The sequence below is a fragment of the Hetaerina americana genome, unplaced genomic scaffold (assembly GCF_022747635.1).
Source record: "Hetaerina americana unplaced genomic scaffold, ioHetAmer1.1.p SCAF_5, whole genome shotgun sequence".
NCBI lineage: Eukaryota > Metazoa > Arthropoda > Insecta > Odonata > Calopterygidae > Hetaerina > Hetaerina americana.
The window spans coordinates 13,941,483-13,963,945 of record NW_027287095.1 but is presented as its reverse complement, the minus strand read 5'-3'; the positions used below and the strand labels follow the sequence as shown (position 1 = coordinate 13,963,945).

Below are 22,463 nucleotides of genomic sequence, written 5' to 3'. Positions count from 1 at the left end.
ACCATCTTAGACATCACTGTTGCCATTTCAAAGGCAAATGCCACCCTAATTCTTGTTTATGTTAAGCCTACCAACATACAAAAATACTTATATTTCAAGTTACAGAGAATATTTTAAAGTTACTCGAATGTGAGAATCCTGATGCTATTGGATGAATCCTTGCTACCAGTTCCATGTTTGAATTTGCCCATTAGGATGCCACCATCTTGGTCTGTTCTATATATATTCTACCTTGTTCAATCAGAGTCACATTAGAATTATTCTGTGACAGTTTCATATTTACGTCATATTACATTTCATGCATGCCTTATGAAAGAAAGTCATTCATTTTTACAATTATAGACTCGAAGGAGTATATTGAAGTATAGCAGAACTACTCAAATACTCCGTCATTGTCTTAAATAGTAGAAACATGTGCCAAATGTCTGCATTGGTGCTTTAGAGAAAATTGGCTCAATTGAATGAGTAGCAGGGGAACAATAGATTAAAAAAGTTTTGGAAATGTGACATTTCTTAATGATACATCAACCTTGAATATTCAATAAACATCTGGGACTAATATCTGAATTAAGCTGGGTACCAAGAAAATCTGCCTATAACATTTTTAATCTTTACGACATAATAGAAAGCATGACTCTGACCAGAAATCCTGGATTAAGATTGCATACATGACCAACAATTCAAGGATCAACATGAGTTAAGGTTGAATTGGGGGGAACAGCATTGTGTTGGTAGGTAATAATATCACGATTAAAAGTTCAGGGAAATTGACTGGCAGACAGAAGTATAAATGAGAAATCCAGTGATCTCCTGTAAGGTAGTCAAATTTGTTGAGGGTTCAAAATAGGTATTTTTAATCTAGGGGATATAGATAGCATTCATTGTCACTTGAAGATTTTTTTCTTTATCTAATATTTTTAGTTAAATATGTCTTTAATTTTCTATTACGTAAAAAATTCAATGCCATAACCACAAGAAAATGTCTTCCCATAAAGTAAACCTGAGAGTGTTAAACAATACATCGGAAAAGTAAGAGGAATGTTTCAAATGAAAGACAGTGTTCCATAAACATTTTTACTGTTAGGTTTCATGTTTTAAAAATAATTTTTCTATTTCGATGTGCACAAGGGCTCGTTCCCTCTGGCTCAGCTTCTTCAATCTTCCTGCAACGGACAGGCCATAGTAATCTTCCTCATCCAGCGACTGAGGAGGATTGAGGGGGAGTTTACCCAATGGATCGGCATCCTTTCGTTGGGATTCTGAAATGATGGCATGGGCTTAAAAGGTGATTATAGATATGTAATCATTAAAGAGTCATGCATGGTGAGCGTAATCATTGATAGGGATTAGAGTGCAGTGCAGCCAGCCCAAAAGGCAGCAGAGAGAAATATGTCATATTTCATCGCAATGTGACATTGCATTGAACTTGCTTGATCGCAGAGTTGCATTGATAGGGATTAGAGTGCAGTGCAGCCAGCCCAAAAGGCAGCAGAGAGAAATATGTCATATTTCATCGCAATGTGACATTGCATTGAACTTGCTTGATCGCAGAGTTGCATTTTATTTGAACTTGAATTGGTGAGAAGCCATCAGGCTTTCTTCATTATAAAATTATAATAATTTAAAATCTGAAACCCTCCCCATGAACTTACAACAATGATGTGGTGGAAGGGCTTGCGTACGAGGTCTGACCAATAAATAAGCGAACTGAGCCCATAAAAACTTTATTTTGCAAAATTTAGTCTACATAAATTTTGTCCCCTTCAAAGTACTCGCCATATGTTGCTATGCATTTCTTCCGTTTTCTTTTCCACTGTTTAAAGCACCCATGGAAGTCCTTGGCAGTTAGGCTTTTTAGTTTTCTCATTGTTTCTTGTTTATTGTGTCCACATCTTCCCAGTGATGTCCCCTCATCACATATTTGCATTTTGGTAAATGGAAAAAGTAGCAACGGCAAGATCTGACGAATAAGGAGGATGATCAAGGATGGTTATTGAATTTTTTGCCAGAAACTGGCAAACAATCAATGCTGAATGTGCAGGTGCATTGTCATGGTGAAGGATCTATCTCTCATGTTCCTTTAAATAGTGTGCACTGTTGATTTTCCTAAATTCAGTTCATCAGCTATCATTCGGAAAGTTTTTTGATGATTGGCAAGGACAAGGGACTGCACATGATCAATGTTGTTGTCAATTAATAATTGTTGACATTTGTTCTGCAGTTCTCACATGATGTAGCCTGTACTTTTTTAGGAATAGGGACTAACACTGATCTCACAAAGTCTTCTGGCCAGATTCCTTCTTCGTAGATACAACGAATCAGCCCATATGGCCTCTTCCTCTTACATTTTTGTAAACATTTCAATAGTTCCTCGGGAATGTTGTCTACCCCCATGGTCGTATTTAGCTTCATCTCTCTTAATGCCCTTTCTATCTCATCATCGAGTATGCGTGGACCTAAGCAACGTCATGCTCCTTTTCTATGTCTAACTTTGTTGGCCAAAGTTCTTCACTATACAGTTCTTCTATAAATTCATTCCATCTCTCTTGGATCTTTTCTGTGTCAACTATTATCTTACCCAACTTATCTCTAACTATTGACACAGATCTTCCCTTCTTACTTCCCGATAGTGTTTTAACCTTCTTGTATAGTGCACCAATTTCACCCCGCCTCTGCAAACTTTCCATAACCTCACACTGCGTTTTCCACCATGCTTCTTTTGCTTTATTTGTTGCCCATCTCAATTTACCATTTAACTCTTTGTACTTCCTTCTGCCTAACTCTGTGTGCACATTCTTCCTTTTTCCTTATCTCATCTATCTTTCCAACCATCTCATCTGTGATCCATAGTTTCCTTTTAACAGTTCCTATGCATAGTTTCTTTTGCGGCCTTTGATATTATATGCAGGCAAAATGTTTATGCTGATGGAGGGTTTGTTGTTCTACATGGCTTTGATATATATCAAATTAATTAATCGATGCATAGCACTGCCACCCCTCTTGTCACGAGGAAGAAATTGCAGGCCGGATAGAGGAATAGGAGGGGAGTGGGCCTCGTTGGGGGTGTCACCTCACCTGCTCCCCCACCGTGGCTGGTGGTCTCTGCTGTGGTGGTGGGATCGAATGTGGTGCTCGAGGTGGCTGGAGAGGGCAGCAGGAGGAGCGAGGTCGTGGAGGTGATGGCGGGCTGCGACTGGAAGTGAGCACCAGAGGTGGTGGTGGTGGCTGGCTGGTGGCAAGGGGAGCATTCGGAGGTGCTGGCCGCCTTGAGGATGGATACAGGGAAGACACTGGTGGTGGTGGGGCGGGTTGGCGGCGGCGGCAGAGACATGGCCGGCAAGATGATGCGACGGGTAGAGGGCGACAAGTCGACCTTCTTCTTCAGCACGCTTGGCGTCCGCCTGTGAAGGAATCGGGTTGTTTCAAGCAAGGGCGGCTGCTGCTGGCATCGCAGAGCCTTATCACCCGAAACCTACAGGAAACCCCAACTGGGCCCCCTCTCCTGCGATAGGGCGCATGCTTTGAAGCAGCCCGTCTTGCTATTTCTGATAGGATAGGCTGGGGAAGGCATTTTCTCTGACCAATGAAAGCTTCCCACTCCTCCTACGGAAGGTGAATTGAATGGCATGTATGCCATGGCACTTCTAGGCAAAATACAGAAATGTCGCCAATACCCTGAGTAGCTGTCATTCCCAATTTTGCCACTGGAATACCTTACATATTAAGTCAGACAGACTTTGTTTTTTGCTGGGGATAATTTTGAATAATTAATATCTTCTATACTGCCCTATCTTTACGCTCTATAATTTTTCAATTACAGTAGCCACCTATTATATATCAGGTGATCTGCTTTGACGAGTGAAATTTGAAAATGTTGTCATCACCTTGTATAATACTCACCTTATTTTCAATCTTCCTGCTTGTACATTTTCATTGTCGCATCTGGAAAGTAGATTTCCTGATGCTAAGTTCCTAGTGGAGGGAACCTCCTCTTCCCTCAGCCTGTTCACCCCTCTGCGCCTATTCGTACACAGAAGATTGAATCTTTGCATTACAGGTAGAAAGATATTCTTCTACCTTTCATTATATCTGCCATTCACTGGCTAAAGCTACAAGTAACTCATGTTTCAAGGATTTCTGTATTATTTTATTGTTCATCCTCTGTTCTTCCCATGCTTTTGCCAACAAATTTCAAATGATATTATACATGTGTTCATAAAAATTTTGGGGCTGCCTACAAAAGATATAATATTCACATATTGCCCATCTTTCACGTATAAATGACCATGAATGGCATGGTAAAAGAAAATATCGAGGGTTAGAGGAAGATCCAATTCAGGACTCCTCACCCTCTCCTCTCCATCAACTACAGAAAGGCTGTCAGGCTGTCTTAAAATGCAGATGAAAACTGTGGCATATTGGATGACTGTGGTAGACAACCCACCCGGAAGCATTGTTGTGATATGGACCTTTGAGACGAGTATTGGATTGGGACATTGTGAACAACATTCATTAAATTATTATGGCCTTTGATAAATTTCTCTTCCTCATGCTCTCTCTTTAATACCAAACTGTCTGTATCCACTTACACTGTGATAGCCAGCTTCTCTACTCTCTCGACATAATGACTTTGAGTGTGATACTATTTATCAACTTATAAATCTCGTCATCGTAAAAGTTATTTTAAAATAGAGTAGTTAGTACAGTGTCACTATCACAGGCAGTATGAAGGCACCTCTGTTCAGGACTGACCCTAAGAACTACCGGGTGGACTTATGCTAAACCTGACAAAATCCTTTGCATCACAGCCTCTGGAATCTCATAACCACTAAATATCTCCTCATTTCACATTTCCTGCCTCTTCTGAATTTCACATAGTCACTTCCTCTCTACTTCTACCTCATATAAAACTTCTTTCCCTCCTCTGTCCATTTGTCTTCCTTAACCATATCTCAGTCTTAACACCCTCTCACCTATGCTTATTCCCATATATGCCTGAAAGATCAATTCCATTTATTACATGTGTTCGAATCCCATTGATACCTTCGGGCATCATCCTCTTCAACCAAACTGTGCTATTTTTGAGGTACTGGGTCTTCTTGGGGAATCACAAGTGGTCCAGGAAAAGGAAATGGCCTCAAGTGATAATACCCAGTTAATATGAAATTTCTTTATGGATTTGTGTAAAGTCAGCTCCACCCTCCTAATATCAAACCAAACTTTGGGTTGATTACTGTGGTTTTAATGCTTTGTGCAGAGTCTAACCAAATCTGCATTCATACTCTTCCATTTCCTTTGATATTCCAATATCTTAATCATTCCTCTTATGAATATTCTATTGATTCCTCATCCATTTCACGTTTGCCATTTGTAGTGTTTCCTCAGCCCTTAGTGTACTGTTTTTGAGTCTAACTACTATTCTTCAATCCCCCTTCTATTATTGCAAATTAGACTTTTAGTGACTCTTTTTATTAAAGCTTATTTTTATACATCCCATATGAAGGATAAATTAATATCTAAGGAACTTAAAAATAAATGCAAAAAATATATATGTAGTTATAACAAAACGTAGGAAGCTGTGAGTGCACACAGTCAATGTTAATAGCAGTTACCTGCTTTGGCAATCGATGTTCAGTTTATCAATTAGGGAAACATAAAAGTTCTGCATTAAAGAGCAAGAAAAGCCCAAAATAAATGGAAAAACTACAAAATCTTGCAGATGGGTACTTTATATTTCATGGACAAAGACAGTAAGTGAATGTCTGATGGTTTTTATTGTATAACTCAGTGTTCCCATGAAATCATACCCCTGTTGTATTCACTCAGTTGGCCATCTAAGTGAAATTATAATAGCGTGGAAAGGGTAAAGATAATTACCCTGGAAGATTTGAAACTCCTAAGCACAAAATGCAAATGCTTAATTAACAACATAAAGAGTGTGGCTCTGTTTTGGGAGAACTGATTGTTGAAATTAAAATAGGGAAATATTCATTATTCACTTGATGAGACCACAGATATTTACACCATAAGAAACATGCTTAAATGTTTAATTGATTTCCACCACTGGGGTCTCTCTATGCTGAGATAGGACTTTTGTTAATGCTGACAACCTTTATCTGATAAATTATATGAATTGATTTTTATCTGATGAAATGCTAGTGCTTGTGATGCTCATAATAAGTTGGGTAAGTGTGCATAATAAGTCCAATATAGGCTTGCAGAGAAAAATTCTCATTTAACACTTAATAAAGTGCAGACACAGCCTGGGTTGATGCTGTTAATATGCTAATAAGAAATTGCTATCAATATAATTTTCTTGGTGAAAATATTGCATGATTCTTAACTTCAGATGTAACTGCTAACATTTGGTAAAAGAAATATTGGCTCAGCTGAATGATGATTATGTAAGTTTCTATAAAAGAAAATACAGTCACCAACTCAACAGAAATGTTTCAGAAAAAAAGTGCATTCTTATAAACCTAGGTGGGAAAAATTGAAATTAAATTTTAACCTACTTGTAGAGAAAGAGAGGATGCCAATGTCATTGGAGATATGTTGGTAGGAAACTGTGTCCTTGACTTTTGCATTGCCATTAATTGAAAACTGGAAAGTTAATATTGAGTTTCAAAATACAAATGCAGGTCCATGAAAAGTTTTCTGAGGCATTGACCTTTTAAAAAATCAATTAAACACTGGATTAAATCAATATTAATTGAAACAATATTCGAATTTTGAATTAAACTGTTAATTACCGGATGTGGATACAAAAGCTGTAAATAAAAGATATCTAAATTTTTAGTAGCAGGAAAATAAGCAATTATACAGGGTCCATACAATAAGTATCGGGACTAGTTCCAAAAATCAAAATTTATTGCAGTTATCACTACAATTACTTAATAATCTTCAATATAAATTCCTCCTGCATCGATACACTTAACTCGGCGCGTTTGCCACTCGTCAAAAGCCCGCTGGAAGTCGGTTTCCGGAATACTGTAGAGAGCCTTTGTCGTCGCCGCTTGAACCGGCTCGACGGAGTCGAACCGATATCCTTTGAGCTCCTTCAGAGCTATCCTTTGAGGTAATAACGTTGTCGAGAAAATCTTCATCTTCCTGGACGCAGTCCAGAATTTCTTGCGAAATTTCCACCCGCGACAGTTTTTGTTCCTCGCTCAAGACTTTCGGCACCAGCTTCGCGCACACTTTCCTCATCGCAAGATCCTCTGTTACAATGGTGTGGACGGTTCCGACTGAAAGGCCGGTCTCCTCACTGATAAGGGTGATGGTTAAACACCTGTCAGAGTCCAAAACTCTTTTCACTTTGGCCACGGGGATCGAGATGGGGCTAACGTACTGGCTTCCCACCCAGGGGGCCCGGGTTCAAATCCCCGCGGTGTTGAATATTTTTCATAGGTATCTCGATCCCTACTTGAGGTGCTTTGTGGAGGGCACTTTGAGTGAGTATGCCGTCCGTCGGATGGGACGTTAAGCTGCGGATCCCTTGGCGCCTTTCGTAAAGAGTAGGCTAATGCCGACGCCGGGTTTCTCTCCACCCTTCATCCTTTCCTGTCCATCCCCTATGGCGCAAATGACCTCAGCAGTCGGTCGCCTCCCCTCAATACTACTGCTACTTTGGCCACCTGAGCATCAGTTCGAGGGGTCGTCGGGAGTCCGACGCGGTGCTCGTCTTCGACGAGCTCCCGGCTTCCCTTAAACATTTTGTGCCACTCAAAAACTCTTGTGCGACTTAAGGCATAATCTCCATAAGCCTGTTTAATGAGTTCAAGGGTCTCCGATGCGGATTTCCCGAGTTTAACGCATAACTTCACAGCGTAGCGTTGCTCGACGGTGCGCTCCATGCTGGCGCGACGACACCACAAACAATCACTCGTCACAAACATCCACCTCCTGTTTCAACGCATGGCCGGAGGCGATTGAACTAAAGCGCGCCTGGGTGGTGGGAGCCCTTTCTACCGAGCCGACCGGTCGGACCCCCATCCACAGCTCCGTTGAGGCTACAGCGAACCAGTCACGATATTTATTGTACGGACCCTGTAAATGCTGGCTGTCAGTAACTTACAGTCTGCCTTAAAAAAATAAATCGCATCAGGATGACAATCAAGTGGGCGGAGTTTTTTTATTAGGCTCCAATTTTTTAAACAGAACCTGATATTCTCCGAGTGAGATAAGATCGCATTTCAAAAGTATACACAACTTTAAAAAGAATGAAGGTTCAGAAAAGATAGAAATTCCATTTGTAAATATAATCTTTGTTCACCGGAAAGCATAATTGATACTGCCATCTTACCAGTCGGTTCCAATTAAATTTAGGTAACGGGCGGGAGCTTTGAAAATTCCAAACGATAAAAGTGTTTCAGTGAATTATGTATCTGAAGTCATGCACAATGAATATTCCACTCTTGTAGGCAGTGCTTTTATACAATTGATGTTTTCTGTTGTCACCACTGTCAAAGTAAACAAGTTACATGGAAGGGAAGTGAGTATTTCTCACATTTGTGGGCTTACACCAGCAGGCAACTCAACTGAAGCTTTGCTGCAGTAATTCCCCAGGGGTTCTTTGAATTAAGTTTATAAATAGTTAGTGATAGATGGATAGTCGGTCATAGTTAAAGTCAGACCTCATAGGCAAATCATCTGAAGGTAAACCGAGTACCTATGGCAATCCCTAGGAACTCGTTTTACTTTCATATAAGTGAACTGGTCATTATAAGTCGGCAACTGGTGGGTTGGACTTGCCACTGGTGGGTGGATAGTTGGTGATGGAAAGGTGCTGCTCATCTCTAGACATCTCATACCACAGGAAAGTAGGAGTAGGGAGAAGGGTAAGGTTGGGTCACTCACGGCGTCTTCCCCTCCAAGGTGTCATCCAGGAATGTAAGCATGGGCACGAGGCGCCACTTCTTCCTCTCGGGACTGTTTGATGACTGGCGACGCCGCTCCTTGAGGTACCGATCTCGGATGCTTCGCCACCTCGTCTTGCATGACTTTGCTGTGAGGGCATAAATGACGGATGCCATTAGTAGTAGCAGTTTTTAGGGAAGGCGACCGACAGCTGAGGTCATTTGAACCATAAGGGATGAGCAGGAGAGGATGAAGGACGGAGAGAACCCAGGCGTTGGCATTCGCCTTCTCTTAACGAAAGGCTCCAAGGGGTCTGCAGCTTGGGACGCCAGTACATTAGCCACCACACCACTCCGATCCCCCACGGATGCCATTAATCTATTGCCAATGTCCTCCCAGACAGCCCTTCATACATGTACGCAACAAAATGACTGTCAAACAATGAAATTGGAGAAATACTTTCAGATTAAAAACTGTGAAATCAATTGAGGGAAATAGCAACAAAGGGAAATAATTCCTCAATTCCTCCCATTTTATAATTCTCATTTCTTCCCGTGCCCCTTTCACCATTTACTGTCCATATATGTCCAACAGTAAGGCTGATAATGTACACCCATTTCTGACAAGTCTTCTTAACACTGGCCCATCCTGACTCTCCCTCCACCACTCGCACCTAGGCACTCTGTGACATTTACAGGTTGTGGATTTGCCTCCTACTCCTGCAATCTACTCCAATGTTCTAAATTAATTCATTAATTCTAATCAATTCAATTTATCAAATGCCTTCCTAGATTCTACAAAAGAGACAAATACATTTTGATTGTATTCTATATCCATTTTCATTATTGATCCTGTTACTGCAATGGCATCACACGTGCCTCTCCCCTTCCTGAACCCCAACTGATTATCCCCTGAGTAATCAAATCATTTGCCTTCCTCTTGATGGTGATCCTAATAATCATTTCAGCTGTGTGCAAAAGTAAACTCATTATTCTGTAGTCCTCACATATTGCTGCATTTCTCTTGTTTTGTAATAGGAACCAGTTCACTGATCTGACGAAGTCTTCCATGCAAAGTCCTCCCTCATAAATGGTAGAAATTAGTCCATAAAAACTCTTCCTCCCACTTTTTCCTAAACCTTTAAGTAGTTCCATGGGAATGTTGTATACCCCATGGAATGATTTGATTGTAATTCCTTTAATGCCCTTTCTATCTCACCAACCAGTAAGCCGTTGACCTAAGCTATACCATTTATGTGTCAAATCAAGGTATAGTGTTCACCATCCTCCCTATAGTCCAGAGATAGCCCCACGAGAATTTTTCCGACTTGCATGAACACGTTCATGGAAACAGTTTTTCATCATCATAAGCAGGCGTAGGCAAACTGAACATGTTTCATCTGACGAAGCCTGCCGCTGATGCAATATTGAAGTAAAATCAATGAAACTTGTACCACGCAATACACATTTAACATTAAGCTACAATGTAACCAAAATTGTAAATTTCCATGAGAAATACGCAAACGAGAATGTATGATCACTCTTTAGTGAACAGACCTGGTCTGTGCAATAAATGCGCGAACTGGTGTAATCTGGCGACCATGACGGAGCCTATAGCCCCGCCCACTAGCGGCGCTAATTAACTGAAACCCAATGAGCCGTATGTGCTCGGCGGATCGTCGATCTGTGCGTATGATGCCAGTTATGTTAGTTTCTGCTGTCCTTGTTTTGTTTGTTTTTACTGTGTGTCGGAAATGGAAATTGACGAAATCACGGAGCAATGAATCAACATCAAGTTTTTTGGTGAAGTTCCGTAAGAGTTATCAAGAAATTACTGAAATGCTGACAGCTGTTTACGGTGATAATTATCTGCAGAAAACATCAATGTTCAAGGGGATTAAGCGTTTTAAAGATGACCGACAAGACGCCACGGATGATGCAAGGCCGGGACGACCTTCAACCACCTGTATTGACGACAACATTGATCGTGTGCGGTCTCGTGGCCTTACCGATCGTCGAAAAACTGTCCGAATGATAGCTGATGAACTGACTTTAGGAAAATGAACTGAATTTAGGAAAATCAATAGTGCACACTATTTTAACCGAACATTTGGGTTTTAAAAAAATGTGTGCAAAAATCGGGCCCAAGCTGCTGACGCCAGATCATAAGTTGAAAAGAGTTGAATATGTTACTGACTGGGAAAATTCACTTGAAAAAGCCGATCGAAAATAAAGCCATGCTTCTGGTTTTCTTTGATGTCGAAGGTGTTGTTCATCATGAATTTCTTCCTGAAGGACCAACAGTAAATGCTGAGTTCTACCTTAAGAGTTATCAAGCGTTTGAGAGATCGCGTGCGTCGTGTGCGACCAAATTTGACTCAAGGCGATGGATGGATCATTCACCATGATAATGGACCTGCACATTCAGCATTGATTGTTCTCCGTGCAAAAATATGATAAGGGGACATCACTGGGAAGATGTGGATAGCAAGAAACGACGAGAAAAATAAAAAGCCCCACTGCCGAGGACTTCCAAGGGTGCTTTAAAAAGTGGAAAATAAGATGGAATAAGTGCATAGAAACGAATGGAGAGTAATTTGAAGTGGAAAAAATCGATGTGGACTAAATTATGTAAAATAAAGTTTTTATGGACCCAGTTCGCGTATTTGTTGGACAGACCTCGTATATCATAGGTATCTGATTTAACGGAGCGAAGCCATGAGGACAATACTTCAACAATTACCCTGCTACTTGTTCACGCGAAAAAACTTAAGAATAATCAAATGTTATCTCAAGCACCAATTTTGTCCAAAACCAGAAAATTTTACTCATGCCCTCCCTATAGAGCGGCCGCGCTCAACTTGAATTGACCTTGTTCAGTCTCTCCCTGTTCTGATGTGGAGAGCAGTCTGTAAAATAATGCACAACTGTAGGAATTTCCAAAGTCCTTGAATGAATGAGAATTCTCTCTCAGTTTATTTGTTCGGTCGCAGATGCAATAAACAAAAATGGTTTTACAATTGTCCCTTGTGGTCCCTCTGGTGGTCTTACTGGCAGACATTCTCGTCATAAATCCTATTGCCATGGAAAAATATCGCCACATTGTTTCCCAGGTCGCATGGAACTTACTCCTGCAGCCAAGGCGTTTGCCCTGTTTTTCCTGTCAGACTTTCATTTCACTATGCTGAAAGGGCTTTTGCGAGGTTTGCGTCATTTGTGGTATCAAGACAGTCCATTACTATGGTATGTTTGCCTGCGTTCGGTGCATAGCCACCATCAGACAAACCGTTTTCTCAATTGGATGAAACAATCATCAAATCTATTGGGTATCGTTATCAGGTCGATCAATCGGGTCAATGTCGAGCCATTCTTGCGTTTCCCAGCCGATGCCTTCATAATTTTGACCGTGACCGTGGACTGCATGTCATTTGTCTTCTTTATTGACATTTCGAAACTGTTGACTATAAAAAAATACACACTCGCCGTTTGATGATGCGTAAAGAGTGATTTTTAATTTCTTAATTTTAAGTTAGGGCGTCCGGCGCATGAATAACCCCTTGAAATCTGAAATATCATCTCATAGACGATGTCTGCTTCAAATTTGCTTGGCGAAAAGGGATGAAATAGGGCTGAATTGGCCCTTTGCGCATGCTTCATTTCGTAAGATATCTGAAACTGAGAATAGCTCAAACATTTGCGCTGGAGATAGTCTCTCGCTCACCTGTTTAGTTATTTACAGTCATTTTCAAATGCCTCGGCAAAAATCGAGGAGTCACAGGCTCTCCTTTCGCCGAGTTTCTCTTCTCTTACTGACAGTTTGTTCCATGTCTCAACTGGTCTATGCGCGCAATATCATATTCAGCGAAGAATAACTATGTTTAATTAACTGGAATTTGCAATCGTAAGGTACATGAGGCGCTCTCTTAAAACTATGCTCGCGTCCAAAGCCGGTCGATTTCTGGTCGGACGTGGTGAAGTATGTGAATCTCCTGCGAACACGTACGAGTTGCCTCACGGCATTACTTTAAATTGGCAAAGTGGCCCTCGGAGGAGGGACGGAGAGTTTCTTTTAGCCATGGAAGACAGTCTGTTAGACTTATCTAGGCACAATCCCCCTTTCCAACAGAAATTGCCCGGTGGAGCTCATTGACTCCACCGAGAATGAAACGTCTTTGCAGGTTGAGGGAAAAGTAAAAGAAATCGCGAGTGAAGTGAATCACAAATAGAAGGGTAATTTAAATCTTCAAGGCGCAGTTAATAAATTATTGAAGAGAGGGAGAAATGGAGCAGGGAGAAGCGGGAACCGCCTGGGTGGGAAGCCCCCTTGAACGCAGCCATACGTTGCCTTGCTGAATGAAGCACAAGTCTAAAGTTGGAATTCTAGCCACGACACATTAGGGTTGCATAATAGACTAAAATAATAGCAGGTACTGAAAACAAGAAGAAATCTAAATATTAATCAGGGAATAACCACAAATTGAAAACGACTCGCGCATTTAATTACAATGTCAATTTAATTAACAGAATTAATCAGTATAGAAGGAACACATACATTAAGCGACCACGGAATACAACTCGAGGAAACATTACTATTAGAAAAATTGAGCTTTTTTATTCTTGAATAAACCTAATAGAATTGTATATCTTTATTTATCCTCATGGCCCCTTATTGAAAAGACAATTCATATGGTTCAATACATTATTGCACCTTTTTTCGGGTTCCCGCCGCGTTGGTAGTCATGCTTGACGACAGTTTCGCCTGGATTCCACCAGGCGTCTTCGGGTCGAAGTGCCGATATCAGAAATGGCGCACTGGAAGCCCTGGAGAGGGCACACATAAAACCGTGCCGGTGAGCGTTACCCACCTTTACCGGTCGTTTCACAATAAAGAAATACCCTGGCAATTTGAACTAAAATGACGTCAGTGTACGTGTTGTTTGTGGGAAGAAAGAAACTTAACAGCTAGTATGTGAGGAGTACATTCTCACATGAAATGAACATAAAAAAGACAAGCCGACAGGAAACGGCTTGGGTTAAGAACTATGAATAAACAAAACGGGAGAATGCAATGTACAAGGGGATGACTTAAGATGTAAATGAAAGGATAACGAACGCTAATATGAGAATATGGCGGGGAGTATATACAGAATGGGGCAGCGCCCTTATACGTCCTACAGGTGGACAGGGCGGGACTTTGGCTGCGCTTATATAGCCCTCGCTCTCTCGCTGCTGCGCTGTGATTGGTTGGTTTCTGGAACACTCTCTTCCAGGCGTTCGTCAGGTGGTAACCGTCTTCCCGGTTGAAATTTCTCGGCGTTTTTGTGATCTCAATTGATTCTCTAATCAGCCGAGGATAGTATCTTCTTTCCTTGGTGATTATCTCGGCTTCGTCAAATTTGATGTCGTGTCCGGGTTCGCTCCAGGCATGCTCGGCGACTGCTGATAGGCTGAATTTCTTATTCTTTGTTGCCCTCTTGTGTTCTTGCAGGCGGGTCTTCATGGACCTGCATGTCTCGCCGATATACGATTTGCCGCGAGAGCAAGGCACGCGGTACACACCTTCGAGAAGACCTTTCGGGATCTTGTCCTTGGGCCTTGGAATTATCTGGCTTATTTTTGTCACGCAGTTAAATCTTGTGACAATGTCTTTCTTCTTCAGGACCCTCGAGATCTTTTCGCTTGTGCCGGCGACGTAGGGGATGATGGCATAGCTTCCTGGCTTTTCAGTTTGATTAATTAAAAATAGCAATTTTCCACAAAAATAAAATTTAATGCGACCGGTTTCAATGTTACTACATCATCATCAGGTGATGATGGTGTAGTAACATTGAAACCGGTCGCATTAAATTTTATTTTTGTGGAAAATTGCTATTTTTAATTAATCATGATATTCCACCATATCACGCCTGAAACGTCTCTTTTTTTTTCAGTTTGATGTTTCTCCTTGTCGGGTGTCTGGTGGCGTTTTTCCACTTTAGCGGTCCTTTTCAGGACCAATTCTTCTTTGTATCCATTCATCTTCAGTGCCGTCATCAAATGTTCCTTTTCCTTGGCCAATGATTCTGCATCCGAAAGTTTGTATGCGCGATGCAGGAGTGTTGCCACGAGTGATGCCTTCTGGGACGGGTGATGATGTGAGTGGGCGTTCAGGTAGCGGTCAGTATGGGTGGCCTTCCTGTATACTGAGTGGCCGATACTCCCGTTGGTCCTCCTCTTCACCATTATGTCCAAAAACGGGATTTGGTTGTCTTTTTCGGTCTCCATAGTGAATTGTATTGCCGGATGCTGAGAGTTGAGGTGCTCCAGGAATCTCTGCAGTTCTTCAGGTCCATGTGGCCAAATTACGAACGTGTCGTCCACGTATCTTAGCCATAACTTGGGTTTCTTATCGTGGGATTTGATCGCCATTTGTTCGAATCTTTCCATATAGATGTCTGCTATCACCGGGGATAGGGGTGAGCCCATTGCCGCTCCTTCGCGTTGTTCGAAGAAACTCCCGCTCCAAAGGAAGTAGGAGTTCCGTAGGCAGTACTCTATCAGCTGCGGATGATCCTCTGGAATGCCGGATGTTGTGAGCTCTTTGATGATGTCCACCGATTCTTCAATCACAGCGCAGCAGCGAGAGAGCGAGGGCTATATAAGCGCAGCCAAAATGATATCGGCACTTCGACCTGAAGACGCCTGGTGGAATCCAGGCGAAACTGTCGTCAAGCATGACTACCAACGCGGCGGGAACCCGAAAAATGGAGACATCCACTAATCCTGAACGCCACGGAAGACTACGATCCAACATTATTGCACCATTTGAAGTCGTCACTGATGCGGGGAAGGAGTCATTGGTTACGCCAATTTGAGCAGAAGACTACGCTGGTGATTCAAAATGTAGTCTGCAGACGCATTCGAATAAAATTGTAAAAAAGGGACGAAGCAGCTTTTTCATGACTGGTCATTTACTCTTTTAATTTTACTCTCTCAATTCAATTCAATAGGCCAATTCAAGAGGCCAATTCAAAACTGTGACGTAACCCAGAGATTAATTAAGTGAGAAGAATACCTGCAAATGGATATGCTATACATTTTTATTATTGGGCGTCTTGCCGCTTTCAATACCGAGTTTTCATTTTCTTTGTCTCCGAATCCGTAGCTAGTCTCATTTACGGAAAGAAAAATACGGCCATATTAATTCCACTAATGTTTAACATTGAGTGAAATTAACATAGCTGTATTTATCTTTCCGTAATAGTTCCACAGAGTCAAGCCTGAAACTACGAAGTTTGGTCTAATTTAATTGGTATATATTTGGAAAAATTCTGATTATTTTATTTTTCAACTGTATGTACAATTATATGATTACCTAGGGAAAGATCAGTTTGGGTTGAAGAAGGGGAAAGGCACGCGTGATGCCACAGCAATGATGAGGTCAATAATAGAGAGGAACATAGAATTCAATCAGGATGTATGTGATTCTTTATTAGATTTCGAAAAGGCGTTTGATAGAGTAAATTGGGCAGAATTGATGATTCTTTAGCAGGAAATAGGAGTAGATTTGAGGGAAAGGGAACTTATCTGCAACGGGAAGAAGTGGAACTAGGTATGAAGTCCGTTGGACAAACCACAAAATCAGTGAAGTTTACGGATGGTCGTGATTTAGTTTACCAGTCAGCCAAGGGGTTGCAAGCATAGCATGGCAAATCATAAAATCATCGCGATAGGTATGGGATGAAGATCAATGTAAACAAAACATAGGTTTTAAGATTCACGAGGTAAAGGAAAGCGAAGTTAAATATTGAAATAGTTCATAAACTTGAGAGAATGGAGCATTTTGCCACCTATCTCGGAAGTGTTTTGGACCAAAATAGTGAAAGTATTAGGGACATAAAGCAAAGAATTTGCACTACGCAAAAAGGCTTTCACAAAGAGGAGGGATTTGATGACTGGGACGTTGAGTAAGGATGACAAGAAAAGCCTCGTCAAAACTTTTATGCGGAGCGTGGTTTTGTAGGGCGCGGAAATATGGTCGTTGACGATTCTCCCCTGAAGATGTGACACCACTCATCGTAAATGTTACTGAATATCATCAGTAATTTTCTGATTCCTCAATCTTAATTTCGTGAGCCCTCAAGCATCATTTTCGAACAAAGAAATTCTGCTGTCCAAATACTATAATTTATATTATAGCTGATAATCGTTCGAACGAAAAAAAATCTCGCCCATCCTAATGAACTTGTGAGTTTGGAAATACTCGTAAGATTAAATTTTATTTTTTTTAGTTATTTAAAAACTACGTCCTATGAAAGAGTTGCTATTTTTAAATTTAATTTATATGAAATATTATTTGAATTAATCTCGAAATCATTGAGTATTGACTCTATGTTAAATTGGCTTATCGCTACCGTATGATATGAAGTTATCAGTACAAAAGAATTCAGGTGTGATATGGTGGAATCGTTCCATAATGACAAAAACAGAGAAAAACCCTTGCAATTTTCCTGTTTCTGATATTAACTGATATAGTTTTACAACTTCGATGAATACGTTTCTATTTCGTAGCGTACCCCTTTGGGGTAAGGATAAAAAACGTATGAGTTTTTACGAAGAGTGGAAGAAGAAAGAAGAGTTCTGAGGATACTGAAAAGAAGAAGAAGGAATATAACCTCATTCGAATCATTTTAAGAAGCAATTGCCTCCTATGGAGAGTGTCGTCGAAGAGGGAAAAGTAAAGAGGAAGGAATCCTCGCAGTAGACATGTGAGGTGAACGTGGAACAAGTGATGGCGGGCGTCAATGATGAAAAATTCAGGCACTAAGAGGTCGGCGGATGAAAGGGCATTTTAGTAGAGGGCTGCCAATCAAATAAATCTTAAGGATTGGGACCAGCGAGGATGACAACGAAAACTTGTCAGTGAGTCATGGAGAGTTTTTGAAATGAATTGTTTTATTATTTTTTACTGGTGTTATGTGTAATAACCTGGGTTCTCCCTAAATGCATGGTTGTTTCCATCAAATTTCATGTTATATCTACATTTTTATCAGAACCAGGGGCACCCGCAAAAATTTATATATTTTAGTACACTGCAAAGCCACTGCTTGGGTGTATGGCAGGGGTGAATAAACACCAGACTAATTTTGTCCCGAATATGACTACTACCGCGGTCAGACAATGTTATCATGATCCCTTATCGTTTGCTGAAAAATGACATCTTAAATATATCTGTTCTACATTTAATCTCTCTAATTTTATTGACATGATCTCTCCTACCGCAGTGCGATGGGGGTAATACCTGTAATATATTTCAACATCACTGCTAAAGGGACAACCAATTTATGCAAGAGATTTAATCTGCAATTTAACCTTCGCTGCGTTAGTGATTCCCAGCCTAGGTCATCTAATATTTTGGATACACGACTAAGTTTATCATAACAAAGTTTAACAAATATAGCTCTACGCTGCACGCGATCCAATTCTTCAATCAATCCAATTTCGTGATCCCATATACTAGCAGCATATTCTAAACGAGGCCTAAACAGTGAAAGATAACTTTTCTCTTTGACCATATCATCACATTTACCCAGAACTCTTCTAATAATCCTAATTTTTTGTTAGATTGTCCACGTATTCCCCGTACGTGTTTTACCCAGTAGAGATCGTGAGTAAGGGTAACGCCTAATTTTTCAATAAAGCCTACACATTCCATTTCGGTGTTCCCGATGCAGTAGGAGTTCGGAAGGGAAATGCTCTTTTTCCAAAAATTCATCACTACGTACTTTTTTCAGTTTAATTCTAATTGCCAAATGTCGCACCAGTATTGTGTACCATTAAGGTCATCTGACAAAGCAGCTCTGTCCTCAGGATCACGGATATCACGGTAAACCAATGCATCATCAGCACAAAAACGTATCTTACTAGTGACTACGGTGTCAATGTCGTTAACGTAAAGTAGGAATTAAAGAGGTCAAATAAACCTTCCCTGGGGAACATCTGAAGTAACCTCTACTGCAAAGTTAAATCCATCTATCACTACTCTTTGTACCTGATCATTCAAAAAGTCTTCAATTCAACCCAGGATATTTTTATCTATGCCATACACTTAAAGCTTAGCGAGTAGTTTACGATGAGGTACTTAGTTGGCTTTCTTAAAATCTATAAAAATCGATTCCACTGGAACATCGCTGTCTCCCGAAATAGAGGATATCATGAACAAAAAGCGCAAGTTGTGTCTCGCAGGATCTACCCTTTCGGAAACTTTGCTGATTTTTCATTAATAACTTCTGACTATGGAAGTGTCTCACGATCGAACTAGCAACTATATGTTCCATAACCTTCTACAAATTGAATGTGAGGGAAATAGGTCTGTAATTTCTCGGTTGCTCCCTCTCTCCGTTTTTAAATATTGGTGTTACATTAGCCATTTTCCAATCTCTGGGAACTTAGTGATCTACTATAAACGTTTTAAATATTGTTTGTAGATACGGTGCGATTTCCGACGCTAGATCCTTAAATAAACGAGCGAGCATTTGATCGGGTCCGGAGGATTTATTAGGGCTAATATTTTCAGAAAACATTCTATTCCATTATATGATATTTCAATTTTGGGCATAGGTTGGCCTGCAAGATTTGGTAAGCTATCGGAGGTATTCTGTGGTACATCGGTGAAGGCGCTTTGAAAGAAGGAATTTGATAAGTTAGCCTTTTATAAACTGCTGGTTACTCTTTCGGCTTTATCATTTTTGAGTGAATTAACAGTTGACTTATTTCCCTGAACTTCTCTGACGTATGACCAAAATGCTTTTGGATTCTGTTTTTAAATTTTCCGCTAGCCTTTCCCTTTTGAATTCGCTTAACGCTTTCCGAAATTCATTCTTGGCATTCGCCCTAGATATCTTATAGTCACAAGTGATCTCATTCTTTTTGTCGCTAGAGATATCATCGCTAATATTTTTCATCCTGGCGTGACACAGCCTTTGACGTCGCAGTGCTTTTCTAGCATCCGCGTTTCACCATCTAGGTTCTGTGTAATCTTTTATAAATTTACTAGGAATGAAATTGTTGACTGCTGAGCCCGTGATCTCAAAGAAGTGATTTCACTTATCCTCAGTATTTCGGTGATTATGATATTCCTAAAAAATTGCAAGTGGATTATGTGGCACGCATTTTAGGCCATTATAGTCCCATTCTTTAAACAAGTAAATTTTTCTTTCGGGCTTTGTATTTCGGACACCATGTAGCGAAAACTTAGCATTTATTGCCCTGTGGTCACTAATTCCTTTCATAGTTTCCGACCTTCTCGGATAATATCGTGCTTAATTTCTCCGAAGGAAAGAGGAAACGGGCCAAAGTTCGGCGAGGAGGACAAGAAGAGATGGCGATAGACACGAAAAGGTGAGAGCGATCGTCATGGAAATTAATTTGACGGGACGGTGAATAGGTTAGCGGAGAGAGGAGCGGTAGCGGAGGAAGCTGCGTCAAACCGATGATGACGGGTGCCGAGGACGCCTCTGCTTCCTGCACGCGCGCGGCGTTAAGTTTAAAAGCGCGGCGATTCGCATCCCCATCCCTCTTTCCCCGCCCCTCCCTCCACCGGAGGCGGCCAGCTCTCCGGCAGACACCTCCGACCGCGCGAGCCGCATGACTTCCCTCGGCACGCCGTTGCGTCCCCCGGGCACCCCCGCGTTTGCCGCCTTTCTCGCGCGCGACTCCCGCAGGGGGGGGGGGGGGTGGTCGGAGAGGGGCGAGCCAGGCGGCGCGGCGGCGGATAGGAGACGGAAAAGAATTGATTCGCTACTCGGCTCTAGTGCCCCCCCGGCCCACGAACGCGTCCTGAAGCCCTCCTCGCCGTGCATAAACGGACGACAGGGGGAGGAGTTATTTGGCGTACCGTCTAGTTCCACGATGCCCGCAATCTCCGCCCAGGCCTTGTCTCTCTCCTCCCGGTTCCGGTACTTGCGATCCCTCACGTTGTACAGGAAGGAGTAGTTGTCACGGATCTCCGCGACGATCATCTCCTCCACCGACTCCATGGCAAATGCACTCCGCTATTAATATAACACACCGCTCGCTCCTTGCGCGTTCCGTCGCCGCTTTAGCACTCCATCGAGATAGTGTCGTCGTCCGACGCGGCAGCTGCGTCGGGGAAACCCACACGCGCGCCCCCTCCTTCCCACCGCGGGCCCCACGTCCTTGGGCCGCGCGCCCTCTCCCCATTGGTCGGCTGCGCTGCCGTGTGGCGGGAACGCGGGTTATCGACCACAGCGCGCCGGGGGGCCGGGAAAGGGGGAGAGAAATGCGCATCTCTCGGGACACACGCTGGTGCGACTGACGCGCGCGCCGTCTAACGGAATGCGGTGGAAACACGTGCTGCCCGGTTGCTCGCCGCAGGAGAACGCGGGCGAAGGCATCATAATCTGTATTGGTAGTAAATTGCCGAAGTTTCAAAAACAAAGCCGTAGGATATCATTAGCTTATTCAAAGAACAGGCGCAAGTATAATTATTGGCATGATTACGACATTGATTCCGTAGTCACTAGTAAGATACGTTTATTAGCCGATGAAGCAGTGGTTTACCGTGATCCTGAGGACAAAGCAGCTTTGTCTGATGACCTTAATGCTATACAACGCTGGTGCGACATTTGGTCATCAGAGTTACAAGTGAAAAAAGTACGTAGTGATGAATTTTCGGGAAAAAGAGCAATTCCCTCCCGAACGCCCACTGCATCGGGAACACCGAAATGGCATGTGTAGGCTCTATTGGATAATTAGGCGTTACCCTTACTCACGACCTCTCCTGGGTGAAATATATCGTATACGGGGAATATGTGGATAAGCTAACAAAAAATAGGATTTATTGGAAGAATTCTGGGTAAATGTGATGATATGGTCAAAGAGAAAAGTTATCTTTCACTGGTTAGGCCTCGTTTAGAATATGCTGCAAGTATATGGGATCACGAAATTGGATTGATTGAAGAATTGTATCGCGTGCAGCGTCGAGGAGCAAGATTTGTAGAATGTTGTTATGATAAACTTAGTAGCGTATCCAAAATATTAGAGGAGCTAGGCTGGGAATCACTAACGGAGCGAAGGTTAAATTACAGATTGAAGCTCTTGCATTAATAGGAAGGTCTCTTTAGCAGTGATGTTGAAAATGTATCATCACCCCCATTGTACTACGGTAAGAGAGATGTTGTTAATAAAGTGAAAGAGATTAAATGTAGAGCATATAGATTTAAGTTGCCATTTTTTCCACGAACTTTAGGAGATCATTATACCATTGTTCAACCGCGGTAGGGTTATGTTTGGGTAAAATTATTCTGGTGTGTTCGCCCACTGCCACACACCCGAGCGGTGGCTTGCAGGGTGTATAAATACAAAGCAATAAATCACAAATAAGCGCTTTGTAATTTTATTAAATGAATCCAACTTAATATCTTAGGTTAGCAAGGAAATCTTGCAATAATAATATTACTTAAGACGGCGTAAAATCATTTTAACCATTATAATTCCGCGATTTTACGGTGAGGGCCAACTCGTCGGTCAAATGAATTCACCGAAACTAAGTTTTCGTGAAGGACATGAAAATACTAAAAATCTTGCTCGTTCGTTCCGTTAGCC

The 22,463-nt window shown here is 41.7% G+C and overlaps 1 protein-coding gene across 1 annotated transcript; it reads right to left on the bottom strand.

Moving 5' to 3' along the window:
• Nucleotides 1-1,080: 1,080 nt before the first annotated feature.
• Nucleotides 1,081-21,008, bottom strand: LOC139693523 (uncharacterized). The gene is made up of 5 exons (XM_071591718.1): nucleotides 20,734-21,008; nucleotides 8,860-9,007; nucleotides 3,901-4,020; nucleotides 3,076-3,401; nucleotides 1,081-1,259 (listed from the first exon to the last, which is right to left on the bottom strand). The coding sequence occupies exons 1-5, from the start codon at nucleotides 20,873-20,875 to the stop codon at nucleotides 1,081-1,083; spliced, it is 915 nt and encodes a 304-aa protein (XP_071447819.1). The 5' UTR covers nucleotides 20,876-21,008.
• Nucleotides 21,009-22,463: the final 1,455 nt, after the last annotated feature.